Consider the following 22,616-nt stretch of genomic DNA (forward strand, 5'->3'; position numbering starts at 1 on the left):
AACTGCTCAGGTGGCCCTCATTAGGATTTTTAAATAGAGGAAAACCTACAGAACCGGAAATGGTCTCCCACACAGATAAACCTCTGTGGTTGGTATGAGAAAGTAATATATGCACATGGATTAAAAGTCAGAAAGCAAAAATTATATACGATGTTAAAGCTTCCTACCCTGCCCATGCACTCCACGCTTCTCTCCCCAGCGATAATCACAGTTAACATTTTGGTGTATGTTTTTTTTTTATAAAATTGTTTTAAATATGATACACATCTATAGATAAAAGTTGAAATGATATATGTATATCTTTTCTATTTACGTGGAACAGTCCCAAGAAAAGTGCTCTGAACCTACCTTTTTTTCTATTTATTTTATTTATTTGTCCCATAAAAAATTTTGAGTACTTGACACACAATGTTACATTAGTTTTAGGTGCACAACTTAGTAAATTGATAAGTTTATAATGTTGTACGTTATACATTACAAGTGTGGCTACCCTCTGTCCCAGTACATCACTATTAAAATATCATTGACTGGGGGCGCCTGGGTGTCTCAGTTGGTTAAGCGTCCGACTTCGGCTCAGGTCATGATCTCGCGGCGTGTGAGTTCAAGCCCCGCGTCGGGCTCTGTGCTGACAACTCGGAGCCCGGAGCCTGCTTTGGATTCTGTGTCTCCCTCTCTCTCTCTGCCCCTCCCCTGCTCACGCTCTGTCTCTCTCTGTCTCTCAATAATAAATAAACATTAAAAAAATTTAAAAATATATCATTGACTGTATTTTTATGTTGTACTTTTTATTCCCATGACTTGTTCATTCCATAACCGGGAACCTTCACCCATTTTGCCCAACCCCAAACCCCTCTGCTCTGGCAACCATCAGTTTGTTCTCTAAACCTTTTATTACTTAATGTATCTTAGAGATCCCTCCATAGGTACCTCTCCTTCTCTCCCATCTACCTTATTCTTTGTATCTCCTGCATAGTATTACATTATGTAGATGGTTTAACATTCTGGTCCAGTTCCTTATTAATGGGCAGAGACTTTCTCTTGAACTTTTACTGTTTCAGTAATACAACTGTGACTATCCCTGTACGTATATCTTTGAACAGTTCTGCAAAGGATGTGCATGTTTTCCATGTTGATTGTTGTTGCTAAATTGTCCTTCAAAAACTAAATTGGTTTTCACTAATTTAGTTGTACCACCAAAGTGCTTGAGTGTGCTTGATTCCCTGTCAATCTTTTCTAGTTTTTGCCAGTATGATAGAAAAGTTTTCTCTCCTTGTTCCGATATTTCTTGGATTGTGTGTGAAGATGAGGACCATTTTGAATTTATAAGCAATCTGTACTTTATTTGTGAATATTCTCTTCCCCTCCTTTGGTTCTTTTTCTGTTTGGTTGTTTTTTGGTTTTTGTTTTTGTTTTTTCTCATTAGTTTAGATGAAGTCTTATCAACCTCCTCAGACCTTTCTTGAGCCTTGATCTAAAATTGTAACTGAGTCTCACCTCAGTGTGTTTAATCCTCTGCATAGGATTACAACTGGATATATTTCCCACTTGTTTGTGGGTTTCTCTTTTTCTAGAGTAGAAACTCTTAATCATGGATCTCATCTGTCTTGTTCATTATTGTATCCCCATCACATAGATCCACACCTGGCTCATGATAAGCATTCAGGTGTTGTTGAGTGAATGAAAGAATAATTGAATTAGCCTGTATGGGTTATAAAAATTTTTTGTTTGTTTTTCTAATTTTGTTTATGGAATTTTTCCCAGTGGCAGCTTTGAAGTGTTTATGCAACCACATTTATCAATAATTTTCCTTGATGATTTCAGAAACTTCCTTGTTCCACATTTATAAATAAATTTACCTCTGCCTCCTTTAAAGACTCCTGTGGCTCCATCTTCTAAGTTCAAGTGTTAGACCTCTATAAAATTTATTTTGATATTTTAAAAATCTAGTTTTAATTTTTCTCACAACAGTTGGCTAGTTCCTTGTCATTCGTTGAATTGGCTCTCCTGCATGCATTTAGCATACAACTTTATGGTAAACTACATTTCCACGGGTTTCTGGCCTCAGTCAGATTGTTTTAATTGCCGCAGTTTCATGATATGTTTTCATATTTGCCGAAGCTGATCTCTCTCCTTTCTTTTCTGTTTTTCATGGTATGATTGCCTATTAGCTTTTTTCCAGATGAATTTCAGAATCATTTTGCCAAGGCTGAAAAAATATTTTAAAGCAATGCATAATAGTATTCACATATACTCAGAATATATGCCTTGTATAGTTTTTGTCTCATGTTTCGAGCTGATGAGAATTTAATTTGTTCAGAATTCATGCTATTAAACTTAGGATGGGCTGGATATCAGAAGTTGCTTGTTGGAGAAATGCATGTGAGAAGAGTTGGCATCCTTTGGCAAGAGGGATTTTGATTTAGGCTGGATATGCTCTGTTAGAACTTTTGAGTGTCAGTGGGTGCTATATTTCTGGATGTGGCGTTTATACTTGAGTGTGATGAACTACTGACGAGTTATCCTTAATCTTAACTGCCTGTTTTGGATGCATCTTGCAAGAGACACTAGATACAAAAAAAGCCTAAACTTTAGTCTTTCTTTTGCTACTAATGAGCCATTTAGCTCTTGATAAGTTAAACGGAGTTTCTGATCTTGTTCCCTCATCTGTAAAACGAGCATAATCTGCACTCAATTCATTCACTCATCAGATAATACCTTATTTTTCTGCCTACCTTTGGGAATTACTGTAAGGAACAAATAACAGAATTCTGGTAACATTTTTGTTTGAAAATGTTAGGTCCTGGTTAAGCATTGTTCCTTGAAAAACTTTTCATTTGCTTACCTCCAGTCCCCCTCTCCCCAAATCCCATCGAAAAGATGATAAAGGAAAAAAAAAAATTAAAGCCATAAGCCAGGAAGAGCAAAAAACAAAAAAACAAACAAACAAACAAAAAACAAAAAAACAGGCCAGCAATTGCAGCAAAGAAAAGAAATCGGCAGAATTTCGGGAGCTGAAAAGTAGAGCAGAAAAAGCCAAAACTCATTTGCAAGATGTAGTGAGGTGCCAGTTGAAGCAGTCCCAGTGCCATTCTGGAATTGGAGGCACCTGGTGCGTCCAGAGCTGGGGTTGAAAAGATGATGATGAATTGCAAGTCTAAATGAGGACCTGTAGGACCCCAGGAGCCCCTCCCTTGCCACAGTGAATGTTGGAAAACGTGGTAAAGATGAGGGCTGAGGAAGGTGATGTACTTGGGAGGGGAAGTTGGGACTGGGATGGGGGTAGTAATAGAGACATAAATCTTCTCCCATAGCAGGAAGTCAAAAGATAATATGTTTTTTAAAAGTTAAGACATAGAAGACTTTGCATGCTATTAAGAAGGAGGCAATTGAGAGGTGAAACGACACACAGGAATTGAAAGTGATTCTGTGGGAGGGGCGCCGGGGTGGCTCAGTTGGTTTAGCGTCTGACTCCGGCTCAGGTCACAGTCTCATGGTCTGTGGGTTTGAGCCCCACATCGGACTCTGTGCTGACAGCTCAGAGCCTGGAGCCTGCTTCAGATTCTGTGCGCCACCTCCCTCTGCCCCTCCTGCACTCACACTCTGCCTCACTCTGTCTCTCAAAAATAAATAAATGTTAAGAAAGAAAGAAAGAAAGAAAGAAAGAAAAAGAAAAAGAAAGAAAGAAAGTGATTCTGTGGTTGATGGGGAGGACAGGAGCTTCTTCTTTTTTTTAAGTTTATTTATTTATTTTAAGAGAGACAGAGACAGGGTGTGTGGGGGAGTGGCAGAGACAGCAGGGGAGAGAGAGAATCCTAAGCAGGCTCTGGGCTGCCAGTGCAGCACCCAATGCGAGGCTTGAACTCAAGAACTGTGAGATCATGACCTGAGTCAAAATTAGTGGGTCGCTTATCTGACTGAGCCACCCATGTGCCCCCTTTTATTTTTGTATAAGCCTTGGTAGTATTAATAACTAGCACGTTGCTTGGTAGACTTTTAAAACTAGGTACATGTATTATAGTGACAAAAAATAAAATGAAATAAATGACTTCATGCCATTGTAGAAAAGTGAGTCTCTAGCACAAGGCTTGCACAAATGCCTGTAGAATAGTTAAGTGAATATTATTCAGTTATTTAGAAAACCCTTTTTCCCTTGTTGATGGTGCTAGATAGGAATTAGAATTAAATAGTGTGCTTTATGGATTGACAAGTAATATATGTGGAATATCACAGTATATAAAACCAGTCTCTTTATTTTGAGGACTATAGCCATGTCAGAAGGCCTTTGAATAAAGTTAACAAAAATACAAAATGTCAGTCTGGACTTTGGATTTACTTTATACTTTTAATTAAGGAAGTTTTAGGGTTAAAAATACATGTGTTGGTATGTTTTTATCAAGACGTGTCAGTATTTTCTCTACCAGAAAATTCTCTGACTCCGGCATTAATTTATGACACAGTCCTGATAACTCTCTTCCCTTTGCCTTTTTCTGTTTTTGAGAAGAGGTTAAAAATCAGTCTGCCTCAAGGAAGGCAGTTGAGTACTGGAGAAATCCTGGCACCTAGTTCTTTGGTTTAATGTCAGAAACAGAGTAACAAAGTTTGGAAGGTGCCTCTTCTAAGAGAATAATTGGAATGTCAGAAGCAGAGATCTAGTTGTAGTAACATGATCTCCTACCTGAAGCAAAGTACCCCTCCAGGGAGTCCTGAGTTCTGCTGGTATTAGAAGTAACAAGTCAATAATCGGTAAATTGGTTATTTTCCAGGATGAAGGATGTTTTACCAATGGAATTGTACTACAAAATTGAGTCCAACATTTATTTGCAAGTTACTATAAATTTTGGGGGAAAGAAATGCTAGAGAAATACCCGGAAATAGTACTGTGTGGCATTTCTTCAAGAACTAATTTGATTTTTCTTTGTAAGTTTGACTCATATTGCCTATTACCTTTTCCTCTGTGTATGTTGCACCTATTAGTCTAATATCTTGAGCATGCACACTGGCTTTTTAATCTTACGATTTTACACTCACAGAGCTATTGTTTGACTGAGGCACAATCATTTTTGCTACCTAGTTATATAAGAAAATTCACATGGAAATGGTACTTAAGTAAGAGTTTCAAAAATGAAATATTATACCAGCTAAGGTTAAATATGTAATTGATTTGGGTATCTTCTGTACAACCATGTTACTCGAAAGCCATATTTTAAAACTTTTATTGTTCTTAGAGTGAATTACTGGAATTTAACCGGCAGCAACAGGAGGAAGAGAGAACCAGAACCCACCAGGCTGAACACAAGAGGTATAAATGGCTAATAAAATTAGCATCTTTGGTTAAAACAATTACTTATAAAGTTTCTGCAGTTGTTTTAAGACATCACTATAGTTATATTGAATGTGTTTTAGAACCTGTATTACCTTTTTAATCTTTATATTATTGGGTATTATGTGTATATGAGGATGCCCACTGTTACACGCGTGGGCGCGCGCGCGCGCGCGCACACACACACACACACACACACACACACACACAATGCAGTTTTTCTGGATAGGTGGCATAAATTCACACTAGAAAACAGAATCATGCTCTTAAGCTATTTATTTGGGTTATACTTAATTTGCCTCCCAGGGAACAAAGCATTTAATTTGAGATGATCCTTTACTGTTTGTAGACCATTTTAGAATAATTGAACTCATCCAGATGCTGAGATACTCATACGAAAGCTCAGACAAGAACTATCTTATATTGACTAACATATTGGGGAAAATAGCTTAAAATAGAACCACTAAGCAAATTTCAAGTACTCTCTGTCTTATTCCTAACACCCAGTAAAATATCATACTGATATTGGCCTGGTATACTGACTCACATTGGTATACTGATATGATAGGTACCTGTCATATCTATCCTTATTCTAGGATTCTCCTGGGGGCACTTGGGTTATCCTAGTTTATTGCAGTGTGGTTGAAGATCTCAGAAGTATTTAATGTAGAGGCTCTCGAGATCTAAAGGAGCAAATTCTTTTTCTAAAACCGAGTGCTTTCACTTACAGGTTTAACCTTCCCACTGTTGCTAATGTGTGGTTTTAAATTGTGGTGCTTTCATTTTATAATTGAGACTTTAAAAAGTGTTCATGGAAGCTCCCGATTCTGCTGAAGCTGTGAACTATGGATGGGTACTCATATTCTTTTGACTGGATTATTATTGTGCTTCCATAATCCAGTCAAAATAGTTTTAAAATGTCAAATGTGAATTTATATGTTTTTTTCCAATTAAAAGAAAACATCAAAACTCTGAGACACTGGTTAGGCTATTTTGTTAGGTAAGGGGTAACGGTTACTGCTACCTTTGTTTTTGTTTCTATTTTAATAAAGTAGGTTATAAACTAGCTTAGTCTCTTATTGGTTTTTCTCATTTTCTGTTTAAAATTCTTTCTATTAAAAAAACTAAATAGGGGCGCCTGGGTGGCTCAGTCGGTTAAGCATCCGACTTCGGCTCAGGTCATGATCTCACGGTTTGTGAGCTTGAGCCCTGTGTCGGGCTCTGTGCTGACAGCTCAGAGCCTGGAGCCTGCTTCGGATTCTGGGTCTCCTCCTTTCTGTGCCCCTCCCATGCTCATGCTCTGTTTCTCTCTGTCTCTCAATAATAAATAAATAAACGTTAAAAAAATTTAAAACTAAATAGTGTATTTCTTTAACACCGGTTGTTAGTGGTAGCCAGTTATTTCTCTTTATTTCTCCCCCCCCCCTTATTTCTCTTTATTTCTGAGGACTGATTGGATTGTAAAGCTTTAAACATCTTAAAGATAGTGTGATATGTCACATTAATAGGCCCTGTTGCTAAGAAATTCATCTTCAATGGGCCTCAGATAAAAATGCAAGTTATTTGATCAGAGGTGGAAAGGATTACTTTCTTGTTATAGGAAACTTGGCCCTCATTCTTTAAGTGTATTTCCATACTGCTGCATACCTAAATATTGGGGGGGGGGGACTATTTATTTTCTATACTTTATTTTCTCTTTTTATGGATTCTAGTTAAATATAGATACAAATTTAATAGGATATCTCTCTGGGCAATAAACTCAGTAACCAGTTTTGAGATAACTGATCAAGGTTTTACACACATATTTTATGTTCTTAATCAGTTTTTGAAGACAGTGTGTGTTTGTATTGGGCTTTAGAGTTTATAGTGAGCTTTCCCATATTATATGAAAATACTCATTTGGTAGTCTTATAACGAATAAAATGCTGTGACCATTTCTGCTGAGGGCAGCAACACTAACTGTGTGTGTGTGTGTGTGTGTGTGTGTGTGTGTGTGTGTGTGTGTGTGACGTAAGTTAGATTTTCTCCAGGGACATAATTTTATTGGAGTCAAAAAGACAGTGTGCTTTCTACTGTTTAGAGGTGAGTTTTATAAGAGAAAGTTTATGGTATTCCTCACAAGTTTTTCAGTGTATCCAATACTGACTGAGCTTGGCTGCACCTGAACCTGACCCATCATAACTTTTTGAGTAAGAGAAGAAAGTTGAAACCTCAGAAAGAAAAGACAAAGCATGAGGGTCAAGGACTTGAAAGGATCTGGGCCATGAGCTGCAAACTGGAGTGAATTGAATCAATTTATTGAAACTTGAACCATCCTTAAGTAGATTTTATCCATATATATATTTTTTAAATCTTTATTCACTTTTGAGAGAGAGAGAGTGTGAGCAGGGGAGGAGCAGAGAGAGAGGGAGAGACAGAATTCAAAGCAGGCTCCAGGCCCTGAGCTGGCAGCACAGAGCCTGACGCGGGGCTTGAACTCACGAACCGTGAGATCATGACCTGAGCCGAAGTCGGACGCTCAACCGACTGAGCCACCCAGGTGCCCCAGTTTTTATCGATATTAACCCTTAGAAGAAAATCCAGAGTACTGCAGAGTAGTACAGAAAGGTCATGCACTTTCTAACGCTAGTAAACAAAACTATATAAACAGGTACTTTTTCTTTTGTTTGTTTTTCTTGATTCCTACTGAGAATTCAATCTCTTTAGTAAGTGATGTCCTCTTAGTAACTGGTGCTCAGAAGTGAATCATACCACTTGCTTACATGACAAGCCATCAGTCCTCCCAGTGTGTGAGCAAACTGAGAGCAGTGGACGACGGGCTGTTCTTCAGCCGGTACTCACCACCTTTGGGGGTTTCACGATGCAACTGCAGTCACAGAAGCAGACAGATGTGGGGACCACGCACCTGCATGATTCATGTATTCACCTTTTACATATCAAGGCACACTGTGTGAAGGCTTTGTTCTAGGCACTGGGAACAGGCGTAAAATAGCAGAGAACATCCCTGACTGCATGGAAATTACAATCGGGAGACGAGAAATAGAAGTCAACAGGTTGATAGCAGTGGTATTTCAGACAATGATATGTACCGTGAGGAACACATCCGGGGTGAGATTAAGGGAGAGATGGGAGGTCATAGTTCCTCCATGAAGAGGTAACATGAAAGGACAAGAGACCATCACATAGAGATTGGGGTCCAAAGTATACACTTAGATGTCCCCTGTCATCTGGTATGGGAGAAAATGCAAAGGCCCTAAAGTGGGAGTGACTTTGGAGTTTGAGTCTTTAGTGATTGGATTGTAGATGGTGAGGAAGAGAATACGGTGAAATGAGGTTGGCGGGGGCCAGGAAGTACAAGGTTTTGGAAGCCAGTGATTTTATTCTAAGACTAATGGGAAATCATAGGAGGGTTTTAAGCAAAAGGAAGGCATGATCTCTTTTATAATTTAGTCAGGTGGTTGTGTGGAGACCAAATTATAGAGGGTGGGAGTGGAAGCAAAAGCAAGGCCTGAGAGGATAATGATTTGGACTAGAATGATGGCCATGGAAAGAAATGGGTGAATTCAGGATGTGTTCAGCGGGTAGAGTCAACAGAACTTCTAGTGGTTTGGATGTGGGGTGGATGGGGGATGTGGAAGGAAAGCCCATCTTTGCTGACAAAAATACTAGATGAAAACAGTCCCAGGCACATGGGCAATCCAGAATACCCTTGGTTGTGTGGTTAAGGAGGATGAGGATCAGTTTTCTCTCTCTTTTCTTTTTCATCATGATATGTGTACTCTTTAATCTCTATCATCTATTTTATCCATACCCCACCCACCTCCCCTGTGGTAACCATGTTTATTCGTGATAGTTAAGAGCTTGTTCCTTGGTTTTCCTCTCTCTCTCTCTCTCTCTCTCTCTCTCTCTCTCGGTCTCTCTTTTTCCCTTTGCTTGTTTTGTTTCTTAAATTCCACATATGAGTGAAATCACATGGTATTTGTCTTTCTCTGATTTATTTCTCTCGGCACTATAACTCTACCTCCATCCGTGTTGTTGCAAATGGCAAGATTTCATTCTTTTTTATGGCTGAATAATATTCCCCTGTGTGTGTGTGTATGTGTGTGTGTGTGTGTGTGTATACACATATGTGTGTGTATATGTGTGTGTGTGTATATATATATATATATACACACACACACATATACACACACATACACATATACATACACATATACATGTGTATATACACATACACACACACACATACACACAACCTCTTTATCCATTCATCTATCAATGGACACTTGGGCTGCTTCCATAGTTTGGCTATTGTAGATAATACTTCAATAAACATAGGGGTTCATGTTTCCCTTTGAATTAGTGTTTTTGTATTCTTTGGGTGAATACCCAGTAGCACAATTACTGATCATAGGGGGTAGATCTACTTTTAAGGGTTGGATTTCTCTTAATATTCAGGTCTCTAGCTCAGTAACATACTGTTCAATCTGCATGCTGAGAAGTCTAGAAAAGGGGACATAAATATCGTACTCTTCAGTGAACCAGGCTGACTAGAATATGGCACTTGGGTATACTTTATGGTGAGAGAGGAAAAAAGAAAAACCTTTCTAGCAGCTAAGATGGGACTACCACCTGATAGGTCTTGAAGTTGTTGAGAAAATAGCAACCCAGTAAGCCAGAGAGAGCATTCTGGGTCAACATGCATTTGGCATTTTAGCTAGCACTGAACATTTTAGCTAGGCACAAAACAAACCCAGCCTCTGGCTTTGCCACCCAGCAGTCGTTATCCTCAAGGTTCCCAAATTCCCCAGTCATTGACTTATAGCCACCTACCATGACTACTTTCTGTTAATCTTCATGACTGAAAAGGAGGCTGTGAATGGGGCCTGCCTACCCTTCCTTCCATAAACATATACTGATCTGCTGCTATGCATCAGGCACTGTGTTTCTTTTCTTTTAAAATATTTTATTATTTTGGGGAGAGCACAAGTGGGGAAGGGGCAGAGAGAGGGGACAGAGGATCTGAAGCTGGGTCTGCACTGACAGGCTGACAGCAGTGAGCCGGATATGGGGCTTGAACTTACGAACTGCGAGTTCATGATTTGAGCTGAAGTTGGGTGCTCAACTGACTGAGCCGCCCAGGTGCGCCAGACCTGTTTCTGCCAAGAAGCTTATGGTCTTAATGATGCTATTCCTTAAGAATCAGTTGATATCATAGGGTACCTATTACAGCATTGTTTCTTCAGCTTCCATGTCCCTGACTCAACAATACATGGGCAACTGAGAGCATGGTGTTGCCTTTAATTTACTTTTTTTTTTTTTAAGTTTGTTTGTTTATTTTGAGATAGACACAGTATGAGTGGGGGAGGGAAGAGAGAGGGAGGGAGAATCCCAAGCAGGCTCCATGCAGCCAGCACAGAACCCAATGTGGGGTCCGAACTCATGAATCATGGGATCATGACCTTAGCCAAAACCAAGAGCTGGATGCTTAACTGACTGAGCCACCCAGGTGCCCCTAATTTACATTTTTTAATTCAAAAGTTGTAATATGTAACACACAGGAAAGTCCATGGATTAATTATAGGGGGAGCCTCTAAGTAGCCAGCTCTAGAAGTAGAATACAACCATCGGTTGTACCTTTATGATAATCATTTTCTTGCCTTTCCTTAAGGTGTCAACTCCTATGTGTTAAATTTAATTTTTGAAATCAGTTGCTGCAAGCATCACCAAACACGAGGGAAAGCTCTGCCCATTCTTTCTTTTGAAAGGTCGAGTTTCCCTCTTCTGATATTTCCCCTTTCTTATACTCTCTTCCCATTTTCCTTCTACTCTTCACTTACAGGATTTACTTTAGCGAGACTGACAGTGGGGTACAGGGCATACGGGAGGGACATCTGTGTTGCAGCAGCAATGCCACAGAGCTACTTCGGGTTCCCCTTCACGTTTTAGGTCTTGCTGAAGGTTCCGTCTTCCTTCAGCCTCTGGAGCTCACACCTGGCATGGCCCGCGAGGAGACAGTTGCTCGGGAACAAAGCTCTTGTTGAACTGGTAGAAGATGAGGGAATGAAGCTCTAAAGTTCAGAACTGTTCCCCCTCTGCCCACATCTGGCACCAGCTCCAGCCGATGGCTATTAACAGCCTGTCATATTGTCATATGGTTAATGTGAGAAGAAGTTTCTGTAGATTTCTTCTAAGCGGTGGGGGTAGGGGAAAGCAATCCCTACGGTCAGTTCATACAGCACCTTAGGTTCTCAAAAATCTCTCAGCCCTGTAGCACGCTTTCCACTTACACACATTTTTCATTGTTTTAAAGGGTAAATAATGCTTTTCTGGACCGACTCCAAGGCAAAAGTCAACCAGGTGGCTTCGAGCACTTTGGAGGCCATTGGAATATGAATAGTGGTAACAGCTGGGTGAGTTTTTTTCTTGTCTCTTAAAAAAAAAAATCTTTGAAAAGTAAAAACAATGAGAATTTAAAAAATATGTTGGGCCTTCTCCCAAGATATTATTTTTTTGGTGTGCTGTTCAGCTGTGTGATGGGCAGTCAGCCAGGGTGATTACTGTAAATTCCACAATAGTTTCTAGAGAGAAGGAGAAAGTCCAGGTTTCAGCTCTGGCCAATCACAATAAAAAATGACACCTGCCCTTTGCTCTCAGGGTAATTGCCTGGACTGTAAGGATTTTTTTTTATCACCCCTTTCCCAGACCCTACAACAAAAACAAATGAAAAAAAAATCTTCAAGAAGACTTTAAGTGCAATATGGTTATAAAAATAGTAAGCATTCTCTAGTAATATAGTCTTTCGGTGAAACGACCACATCAAAGAAACCAGTATTTAATTTTTCACTACAAAATGATTTTTAAAAAACCCTACAGCAAAAGGCACTTTCTGAAAATGAAATGTCTTTCTGGATTTCTGTGAAGAAATCATTGCAACTGTGTTGTAATATGTGTTTAATGTGTTTTGTGTGCACAATATATCATCGAACCCACACCAGATCTTCTCAATGTATGATTGCAGGGTTTGCAACGCGTACAGAATCAAAACTAACTATAGTGGGTTTTATAATTTAATTTAAGCCAAGTACATATGTACCTACTAAAAGAAATGGAACAGGTAGAGATCTTTAAACTGGTAAAATACAACAAAACAAGTGCTTGCTGGCCCGGAAACTCTAGAGATCACCCTTTAATAAATATTTGATGGACAAAAGATAATTTTTGAGAAGACAATCTGTTGGAAATCTTATGGATGTTTTCTTGAAAGGCGTTTAGTAGTTAAAATTGATGGATAGATCTAACAGTTCTCTTCAGTGTATACACTGGGCATGTCTTTCCATAACGCGTGCCCACGTGTATCACTGTGGCATTGAGAATAGGGACAAGATGGAAGAACAAGAAAAGAATCAAAACACAGTATCTTTCCATCATGAATTACAATTTACAAATTATTGAATTCCTTGTAAGAATATGTGAGTAGGAGTCATGTGGAAAATGGGGCATTGTGAGTGAGTTTGAGACGTTATCCAAATTCGTGGAATTTGTATGTCGTGAAACACGACTGGAAGTTTGATTTTGGACAGGACTTGGGAACTCTCTGCACGTTCTGTCCTCTACCTACCAACTCTCAAAATTTAGAAACTACTTAGAAAAATACCTGGGATTGAGGGGAGGATAATGGGAGAGAGTAAATGAATACCACATGGACTGCTGTTAAGGGAATGAGAATTTGGGAATCTGGTTCACCACCGACCATTGGTAGGCCTTATGGAAGTGAGCTATGAATCTCTGCTTAGATTCTTCATGGGTAAAAAGAAAGGAACACCATTTTCTCATGAGAGGAGTGAAGGCTATTAAAGTTTCCTTAGTAGGACAATCAGAACCAAGTCCAAAGTGGTTGTCGGCTCTTCCCTTACTTGAAGGAAGCTGTGACAAAGATGAGAGTTTCTTCAGGCTCCCGACTCCACCTCCCTATAGACATCCTTACCTATTTGCCTGTTTTTCCTTGGAGACCAGATTCTTACTCCTCCACCTACTGAGGGACTTTGCTCTAATGACACTCCCCTCTCTTCTGAATCATCAAATATTCATCTCAACTAGAAAATTCCCATCAGCATAAAATAGAGATACAAATTATATTGATATCCCCCTCCCTCTTGCTACTGTTCTATTTCTTTGTTCCTCTTTCAAGCAGAACTCCAAGAGGTATCTGTCCTTCAGCTTTTCTAATTTCTTTGTTCCCATTTCGCTTACACTTATTTAAATCAGAATTTAGACCTTATCCATCCAACCATAATGCTCTTGTCATGGTCACTTACAATGTCCACATTACAGAGTCCGGTGGTTATTTTTCAATCTTCGTCTTTTGATGTACCAGCATCATTTGTCATGGCGAGTCATTCCCTCCTCTCTGAAACTGTTTACTTGGCTTCTGGGGCACTAGTCTGTCCTGAGTTTCCACCAACCTCAGTGGCTACTCCTTTTCATTCTCCTTTGCTGAATCCCCTGCATCTTGTCCTCTCACCATTGGAGCACCTCAGAGATCCACCTTGGACCGCCTTCTGAATTTTATGTTCACTTAATACCTTGGTGGCCTTATTGGTTACCATTACGTTAAATACAATTTTTGTGCTTATTACTCCCGTGTTTCTTTTTTTTTTTTAATTTTTTAATGTTTATTTTTGAGAGAGAGAGCAAGCACATGAGCAGGGGAGGAGCAGAAAGAGCAGGAGACACAGAATCTGAAGCAGGCTCCAGGCTCTGAGCTGTCAGCACAGAGCCTGACCCAGGGCTTGAACTCGAGAACCACGAGATTATGACCTAGGCTGAAGTCAGACACTTAGCCGAATGAGCCACCCAGGCTCCCCTTAATACTCTCACATTTCTAATTCCAGCCTCTACCTCTTCCTTGACTCCAGACTTGCATTATCGATTTGTCCGCACAACATCTCTACTTGTATGTCTAATGGACATTTCAACCTTCACATGTCTAAAACTTGGTAGGACGTGATTGTCCTACTAAGGAAACCTTTGATCTGCTCTACCCAAAGGCTCCATCTGCACTCTTTGCTGTTTATATAATGGTACAACCCATCTCACATCTCATAACTGATCCATCAACAGATCTTTTTTTTTCTTTTCCTTCAAAATATATACAATCCAGTAGCTTTTCACCACTTCCACTACTATTACCCTGCTTCTAACCTCCATTATGTTTATCTAGATTCTCAAAAAAGTCTCCAAGATGGTTTCATTGCTTCCACACTTAGCCACTTAGAACCTATTCTCAATATAAGAGTGATCCCTTTGGAACAGAAGCCAGATCCTGTCACTTTCCTGCTTAAAATCCCCCAGTGGCTCCCATGACTCTCTAAATCCAATGGAGTGAAAGCCAAAGTCCATATAGTCACCTACGGGGTGCTACCTGATCTAGACCCCACTTTACCCCGCTGGTGCTCTCCTGCCACTGCCCTTCTTTCTTATTCCACTCAGCCATGCTAGTTTTCTTGCTTCTCTTTGAAAACTTAAGGACCTGGATGCTTTCACCTTAAGGCCTTTGCACTGGCTGCTCCTTCTGTACCTTTCTCCATATGATTTATTCTCCAAGCATTTTGTAGAATTCCACCCCATTGAGGTTTCCTTGGCCATTTATTTAATGCTGCCACCTGTGCCCTCATCCCTGGCTCTAGCCATACGTTTTCCAACCTCCACTTCCTTTTCTCTGGCACTCTGCAATTTCTTACATCTTTCTAATATTGTTTGCTTATATGTATTGTTGACTGTTTACTCTCAGTCTCTCCCTGTGATAATGCATGTTCCGTATTGTGTCAATCAGGGTCCTTTGATTGTTTTGCTCACTGATCTATCCCAAGCATAAAACAGTAATTGGAACTTAGCACAGGCACAAGGAAACAGGTGGCTGTGATTGAAGGTTGGCCAAACAACAAAGATTTAGGACCAAATGATTTGATATACCAAAATGCTTAGATACCAAATTGAAAATAGCTATGTATAAAACATTCAATGGACCAAATTTTGGATTTGAGACAATAAGGGAAAACAGGAGACAAAGACAAACAAAAAGATTTGAAAAAAGAACAAAATAGAACTTCTAGGAATAAAGAAATTTAATCTTTGGAATTAAAGCACTCAATGAACTCATCACAATAAAAGGAATTCGAATTAGGAATTAAATCAAAATACCATTTCTCATCTATTATTTTGGCAAAAGAACAAAAGTTTGGCAATATACTCTGTTGGCAAAGCTGTGGGGATAAAGGTTCATTCACACACTGTTGGTGAGAATTCAAAATGATGTAAACACTATCTAAATTAATTTGTCACTGTCTTTTCATAAAATAAAAACCAGACCTAGACATATTGCAGAAAAGTTGTACGAAATGTTGAAGGAACAGATAATTTCAAATGTCTAGAAAGTTTTCCAGATAAATGAAAAAAGAGAAAATATTCTCTCAAAGGATTAAGCAAGTGAATATAACTTGAATCAAAATTACACAAACACTATACAGAAAAAAATATATGTATGTAAGCTCACTCATAAACAGATTGAAAATATCACAAATTTTGACAGATTTATCACAAATTAAAAAACAAAAAAAACTGAGATGGTTTATCTCATAAATTATAGGAAAAATACCATATGATCATCTCAATAGATACAGGAAAAAGAAACAACTTGATAAATTTCAATACTCATTTGTGGTAAAAATTGCTAACAAAGGAGGAAGAGAAAGGACATTTCTTTAGCTAATAAACTGATCAAAATTCTATAATAAAAATACATCAAAAGCATTTCCTTTAAATCATATATAAAATTTGAAAGGAAAAGAAACATTTATAATTAATAGATGACACAATCATTTACTCAGAAAATCTGAAGGAATTGATATTTCAGTTATTAGAATAAACGAGGAGCCAACAATGTTGGTAGATGCAGGATCAATATGTAAAAACTCACTTCATTTTTATACATTGTGAATAAACAAAAAATTTAATAAAAAGATAAAACCAAAAATGCACATAACCTTTAAAAATATATATAAATTTTTTATAGAAAGACCCTAAGGAACAAATGAATGAAGAAGTTATACCTTGTTTAATGGGTAGAAATAGGAATGAGCTCTCAAATTATCTATAGATTTTATTAAATCCTAATCAAAGCAAAGAACCAAGAATAGCCAATTCACTCCTAAAGATAAAGAAATATGTACGGGGACTTAGTTAAATATTTTATATGGTCTGGAATTGGCCCAGGTGGACCCAGCCATTTCTGGAATTCTGATGTATGACAGAAGGCAGAGCACATTATTGGGGGAAGATGAACTCTTTAACAAATTGCTGGCGGGACAAATTGAGAACCCACATGGCATTGTAACCAGTTAATTCCAGGTGGATTAAGGCTTATAAGTAGAAATGAAGACTTTTTAGATTTTAGAATAGACTACAAAATTGAGGATTTTGTAAGACCCCAGGTATAAACCAAAAACTAATGATAAATATGCATTAAAATGAAACATCTGTTCATCAAAGGACACCGTACAAAAGAAAGAAGTCATATATGAAGATTTTGTAAATAAGTGGGCAAAACGTTAGTATACAGAGGTGTTTAGACTGTGTCATTTATTTAGAAGTTGGTTGCTGACACCTGAGCTACCCTGGGAATGATCGAGAGGAGCTCACAGATAGGGCTTGGAGGAAATACTGGAATCAGTAAAAGGCTCAAAAAGAAGAAAAGGAAGAAGGCAGAAAATATGACAAAACAATAATGAAAGCCAAAGAGAGAAAAACTTGATTTTTGAAACATCATATAAGCACTTAAGTAGCAGGCATTTAATAAGTATATTTTGGGTAGACAAATGAGATTGATCTTTATCTTTAAATCTTTAACATTTAAGTCACATTCTTCTCATATTGCTTTATATATATATGTATTTTTTTCTTTGACAATTTAAAATTGCTGTTACATTTTAAAAAATTTTGGTTTTCTCGACCCCTCGACTTTTCATGATGTACGTAGGGTAGGATGTTGAAAGAATCACTTCAAATTCTCTTTGATGTCAGTAGGTGAGACCCTTTGAAATGCTGTGGAACCCTAAATCCTATGTCTTCAAGGGCATTTGAGCATTTGCCATGACCTATGAGGCAACCTGAGATTTTAGTTTCCCAGAATGTTAGAACAGCAATAGTCTGAATGCCAAGTCTAACTTGGCCCCAGCATTCTGGTGGCCTGATGGAGAATTCTTGATCGTTTGCACATGGTAGGGGGCAGAAGGAACTCATTTAGTCCATCTCCCTAACTCAAGGTCGCCTTAGAAGTCAGCTTTCTGCTGTACAATATGGCGCCATTCTACTCCATACATTTCCATTTAAATTGTTCTGCTTCACACTGTGCTTGTCCTGTCCTTGCTGTAACTATGGAGGTGGGTGACAATATTTGCGAACACTATTATTTGTGACCTATGTTAGCCTATCTCTAAGAACACAGCTGATGAGCTGTCATTCAACAAGCCATTACATTGTTGACAGAGACTATTTTGTGAATCCAATGCAATGGGACTTGAAAATTAAAACATGTCACTGGGACATTAAATCATTAAAAAATAGGCATTAAACTCAATATAGTAAGAGTATTCTTTGAAGGAGCTTCAGATTGGACTTTAAAGGGTTTTGAATTTTGTTTTGCTGCTTGTACTAATTTTTGTTTTCTTTTGCTTCCAGGATGTATGAGAAATATTTACTTACATCTGTCCTTTGTCAACGGACCTTGAAGAACATCACTCAATGCTTTTCCTTCATGCTGCTTTGTTTATCCTTACTGTTTTCACCTTGACTTCAACTGCCCACTCACTCAGCTGAACACGTGGGAATGACCCGTTTTCCCCTGTCATTATTTACACGTGCTTGCAGGAGCTGATTGCTGAGCTCATGCTTAATTTCTACTTCCAGTGAAATGTTGCACTGTTTTTCTCATTGGTTTCACGTCTTATTGGAAGTATAATTACAGCCATGTTAGTAAGATGAAAAAGGAGGGAATCATTTGCTGCTTTCAGGTGTATAAGAGCTATACGGGTGCTACAGGCTTATCTCTCTGAGTAGCTAACTCTTACGTAATTCTCAGATCAGGTTTGGGGAATCTTGGGCATTTTTTTTTGGATTTTAAGCTCTACTTAATCCAGGGTACAAACTTGAGAAAAAGATAAAAAATAAATCTTTTATATTCTTTTGAACACACTTTTAAATAAATTTTGAAATACTTCTGTGTAAATGGTTTGTTTTATTTTTAATGAAAGGCTCTAGAGTTTTTCTCTCTTGATGGGTCTCATTTTTATATTCTTTGTAGCTCATATAGATTAATTGTAAGACCTTAATCACTATCGGATATGCCTTTGGTCTTGATTTACTTACTAATACTGTTCCTCTGCTTTTTCATAGCGGTTCAGTTAATTCCCTGAAAGGATGTTGTTTATATGAAAATCAACTAGATACAAATGTAGATACAAAGTGTGCTTTATAGGTGTTTGGGAATCCTGTCTTTTCTCTATGCAACTTATTTATGATAGCTAATTCAGTAGGCTTCTCTATTCTACTTTTATGACCTTTAACCAAGTTAAAAAACCTTAGAGTGTAAGAATATTGGTTTTCCATGCTTTATGCTCCACCCCACTCCATGTTATATAGGAAAGCATTGCATTTAGTCATAGAATGAAGGTTGGAAGAGCAAATAATTTTTGCAGCTGGGCAATTAATGCTGTTTTTTTTAAATGACGGGTAGTTGACATATAATGTTATATTAGTTTCATGTGTATAGTTTAGTGAATTGACATTTGTATACATTGCAAACTGATCACCACTATTAGTCTAGTTACCCTCTATCATCTCGCAAAGTTAATACAATATAATTCAGTATATTCTCCATGTTGTACATTCTATCTCCATGACTTACTTATTTTATAATTGGCAGTTTGTGTTTCTTGATCCCTTTCATCCACTCCCCCATTTCTCCAAAACTCCTCTGACAACTTCTCATCTGTTCTCTGTATCTGTGTGTTTGGGTTTGTTTGTTTTGTTTATTTGTTTTGTTTTTAGGTTCCACATACAAGTGAAATAATGCAGTATTTGTCTTTCTCTGACTTATTTCACTTAGAATTATGCCTTCAAGGTCCATCCATGTTGTCACAAATGACAAGATTTCATTCTTTTTTATGGCTGAGTAGTATTCTGTTATATATATCTACCACATTGTCTTTATCCATTCATTCATTTTTTTAAAGAATTTTTTTAATGTTTATTTATTTTTGAAGGTGAGAGACACAGAGTGTGAGTGGGGGAGGGGCAGAGAGAGAGGGAGACACAGAATCTGAAGCAGGCTCCAGGTTCTGAGCTGTCAGCACAGAGCCCGACGCGGGGCTCGAGCTCACAAACCGCTAGATTGTGACCTGAGCCGAAGCCGGACACTCAACCAACTGAGCCACCCAGGTGCCCCTATCCATTCATTCGTTGATGGGCATTTAAGCATTGTTTTCATATCTTAAAAAAAATTTTTTTAATGTTTGTTTTTGAGAGAGGGAGAGAGAGAGAGACTGTGAGCAGGGGAGGGGCAGAGATGGAGACACAGAACTCGAAGCAGGCTTCCAATCTCCGTGCTGTCAGCACAGCGCCTGACACAGGACTCAAACTCATGAACCATGAGATCATGACCTGAGCTGAAGTCAGGTCATGACTTCAAATAAGCCAAATAAGCCACCCAGGTGTCCCTGTTTTCATAGCTTGGCAACTGTGAATAATGTGGCAATGAACATAGGGGTACATACATCTCCAATTAGTGTTTTTATTTTCTTCAGATAGATATCCAGTAATGGAATTGCTGGATCATATGGTGGTTTTATTTATAAATTTTTGAGGAAACTCCATACTGTTTTGCATTGTGGCTGAGCTAATTTATATCACTACCAACAATGCATGAAGTTTCCCTTTTTCTCACATCCTTGCCAACACTGAATTCTTGTCTTTTGGTAGTAGCCATCTGACAGATGTAAAATGATATCTCCTGTTGTTTTGATTAGCCTTTCCCTGATGATTAATGATGTTCAGCATCGTTTCATTTGTCTGTTGGCCATCTTTATGTCTTCATTGAAAAAATGTCTGTTCAACTCTTTTGCCCATTTCTTATTTGAGCTTTTTGTTTTGTTTTGTTACTGAGTTGTAGGAATTCTTTATATATTTTGGATATTAAACCCTTACTAAATACATGATTTGCAAATACCTTCTTCTATTCAGTAGGTTGCCTTTTCATTCTGTTGGTTTCCTTCACTATTCAGAAGCTTGATGTAGTCTCATTTGTTTATTTTTGCTTTTGTTTCCCTTGCCTTTGGAGTCAGAAAAAATATCCCTAAGACTGATGTCAAGGAGCTTACTGTAAAGAAGTTTTCCTTTAGGAGTTTTGTGGTCTCACGTCTTATATTCAAGGCTTTAATTGATTTGGGGTTAATTTTTGTTTATTGTATAAAATAATGGTCTAGTTTCATTATTATTATTATTTGCATGTAGCTCTTCAGTTTTCCTGGCGCCATTTGTTGAACAGTCATTTACCCATTGTGTATTTTTGCCTTTGTCATAAATTAATTGGTCGTATATGCACGGGCTTATTTCTGGGCTCTCTGTTCTGTTCCATTGATCTATGTGTCTGGTTTTATGCTAATACCGTACTGTTTTGATTACTACAGCTTTGTATTTTTTTCATTATTTTTTATTTATTTATTTTTCTTTTTTTTTATTTATATATGAAATTTATTGTCAAATTGGTTTCCATACAACACCCAGTGCTCATCCCAAAAGGTGCCCTCCTCAATACCCATCACCCACCCTCCCCTCCCTCCCACCGCCCATCAACCCTCAGTTTGTTCTCAGTTTTTAAGAGTCTCTTATGCTTTGGCTCTCTCCCACTCTAACCTCTTTTTTTTTTTTTCCTTCCCCTCCTCCATGGGTTTCTGTTAAGTTTCTCAGGATCCACATAAGAGTGAAAACATATGGTATCTGTCTTTCTCTACTACATCTTTGTATTATAGTTTGAAATCAGGGAGCCTGATAACTCTGGCTTGTTCTTTCTCAAGATTGTTTTGGATATTTGGAGTCTTTTGTGGTTCCATATAAATTTTAGAATTATTTGTTTTAGTTCTGTGAAAAATGCCATGGGAATTTTTATAGGGATTGCGTTGAATCTGTAGATTGCTTTGGGTAGTGTGGACATTTTAACAATGTTAATTCTTCCTTCTAACATATGAGCACAAAATACTTTCTATTACTTGTGTTGTCTTCAGTTTCTTTCATCAGTGTCCTACATCTTTCAGTGTATGGGTCTTTCACCTCCTTGGTTAAATTTATTCCTAGCTATTTTATTTTTTGGATGTGATTGTAAATAGAATCATTTTTAAAATTTCTTATTGTTCATTATTAGTGCATAGAAATGCCACAGATTTTTATATATTAATTTTGTATCCTGCAACTTTACTGAATTCATTTATTCTAATAGTTTTTTTTTTTTTTTGGTAGAGTCTTTAGGGTTTTCCATATATAGTATCAAATCATCTGCAAATAGTAACAGTTTTACTTGTTCCTTTACAATTTGGATGCATTTTATTTCTTTTTCTTGACTAATTGCTCTGGCTAGGATTTCTAATATTATGTTGAATAAAAGGGGGGGAGGAAGTGAGCATCCTTTTCTTGTTTTCGATCTTAGAAGAAAAGCTTTCAGCTTTTCACCATTGAGTCTAATATTAGCTGTGGGTTATGAATGTTCCCTCTACACTCACTTTATTGAGGTTTTATCATGAATGGATGTTGAATTGCATCAAATGCTTTTTCTGCCCCTACTGTGATGATCATATTTTTATCTTACATTTTATTAATGTGGTCTATTGCAATTGATTTGTGGGTGTTGAACCATCCTTGCATCGCTGCAATAAATCCCACTTAATTGTGGTATATGATCCTTTTAGTGTTGTTGGATTCGGTTTGCTAAAATTTGGTGAGCATTTTTACATTTGTGTTCACTAGGGATGTTGGCCTGTAATTTTGCTTTGTTTGTGATGGCCTTGTCTGGTTTTGGTGTCAGGGTAGTGCTTATAAAATGAGTTTGAAAGCATTGTCTTCAATGTTTTTTGGAAGCCTGTCCCTCAGACTGAAGCTCCAAGCTGAGTAAATAAGCCTTTTCATAGGAAGACTGGATTGTTTTTCAGTCTGCCATCTGTACAGTACCCTGGGGGTGGTGGGCTTCCAA

General features: G+C 38.0%; 1 protein-coding gene across 3 annotated transcripts in view; it reads left to right on the plus strand.

Annotated features, from left to right (window-relative positions):
- The window catches only part of EPSTI1 (epithelial stromal interaction 1), a 97,180-nt gene extending 78,575 nt beyond the window's left edge, over positions 1-18,605 (plus strand). For all 3 annotated transcript variants that reach the window (XM_040448529.1, XM_040448528.1, XM_040448527.1), the window contains 3 exons: positions 5,226-5,299; positions 11,634-11,733; positions 18,059-18,605. In XM_040448529.1, the coding sequence (XP_040304463.1) occupies positions 5,226-5,299; positions 11,634-11,733; positions 18,059-18,067 (183 nt within the window). In that variant the 3' untranslated portion in view covers positions 18,068-18,605. The remainder of the gene's footprint in view (positions 1-5,225; positions 5,300-11,633; positions 11,734-18,058) is intronic.
- The last annotated feature ends 4,011 nt before the right edge of the window (positions 18,606-22,616 follow it).

Source organism: Herpailurus yagouaroundi, unplaced genomic scaffold, assembly GCF_014898765.1.
Source record: "Herpailurus yagouaroundi ecotype Mexico unplaced genomic scaffold, PumYag 197, whole genome shotgun sequence".
NCBI lineage: Eukaryota > Metazoa > Chordata > Mammalia > Carnivora > Felidae > Herpailurus > Herpailurus yagouaroundi.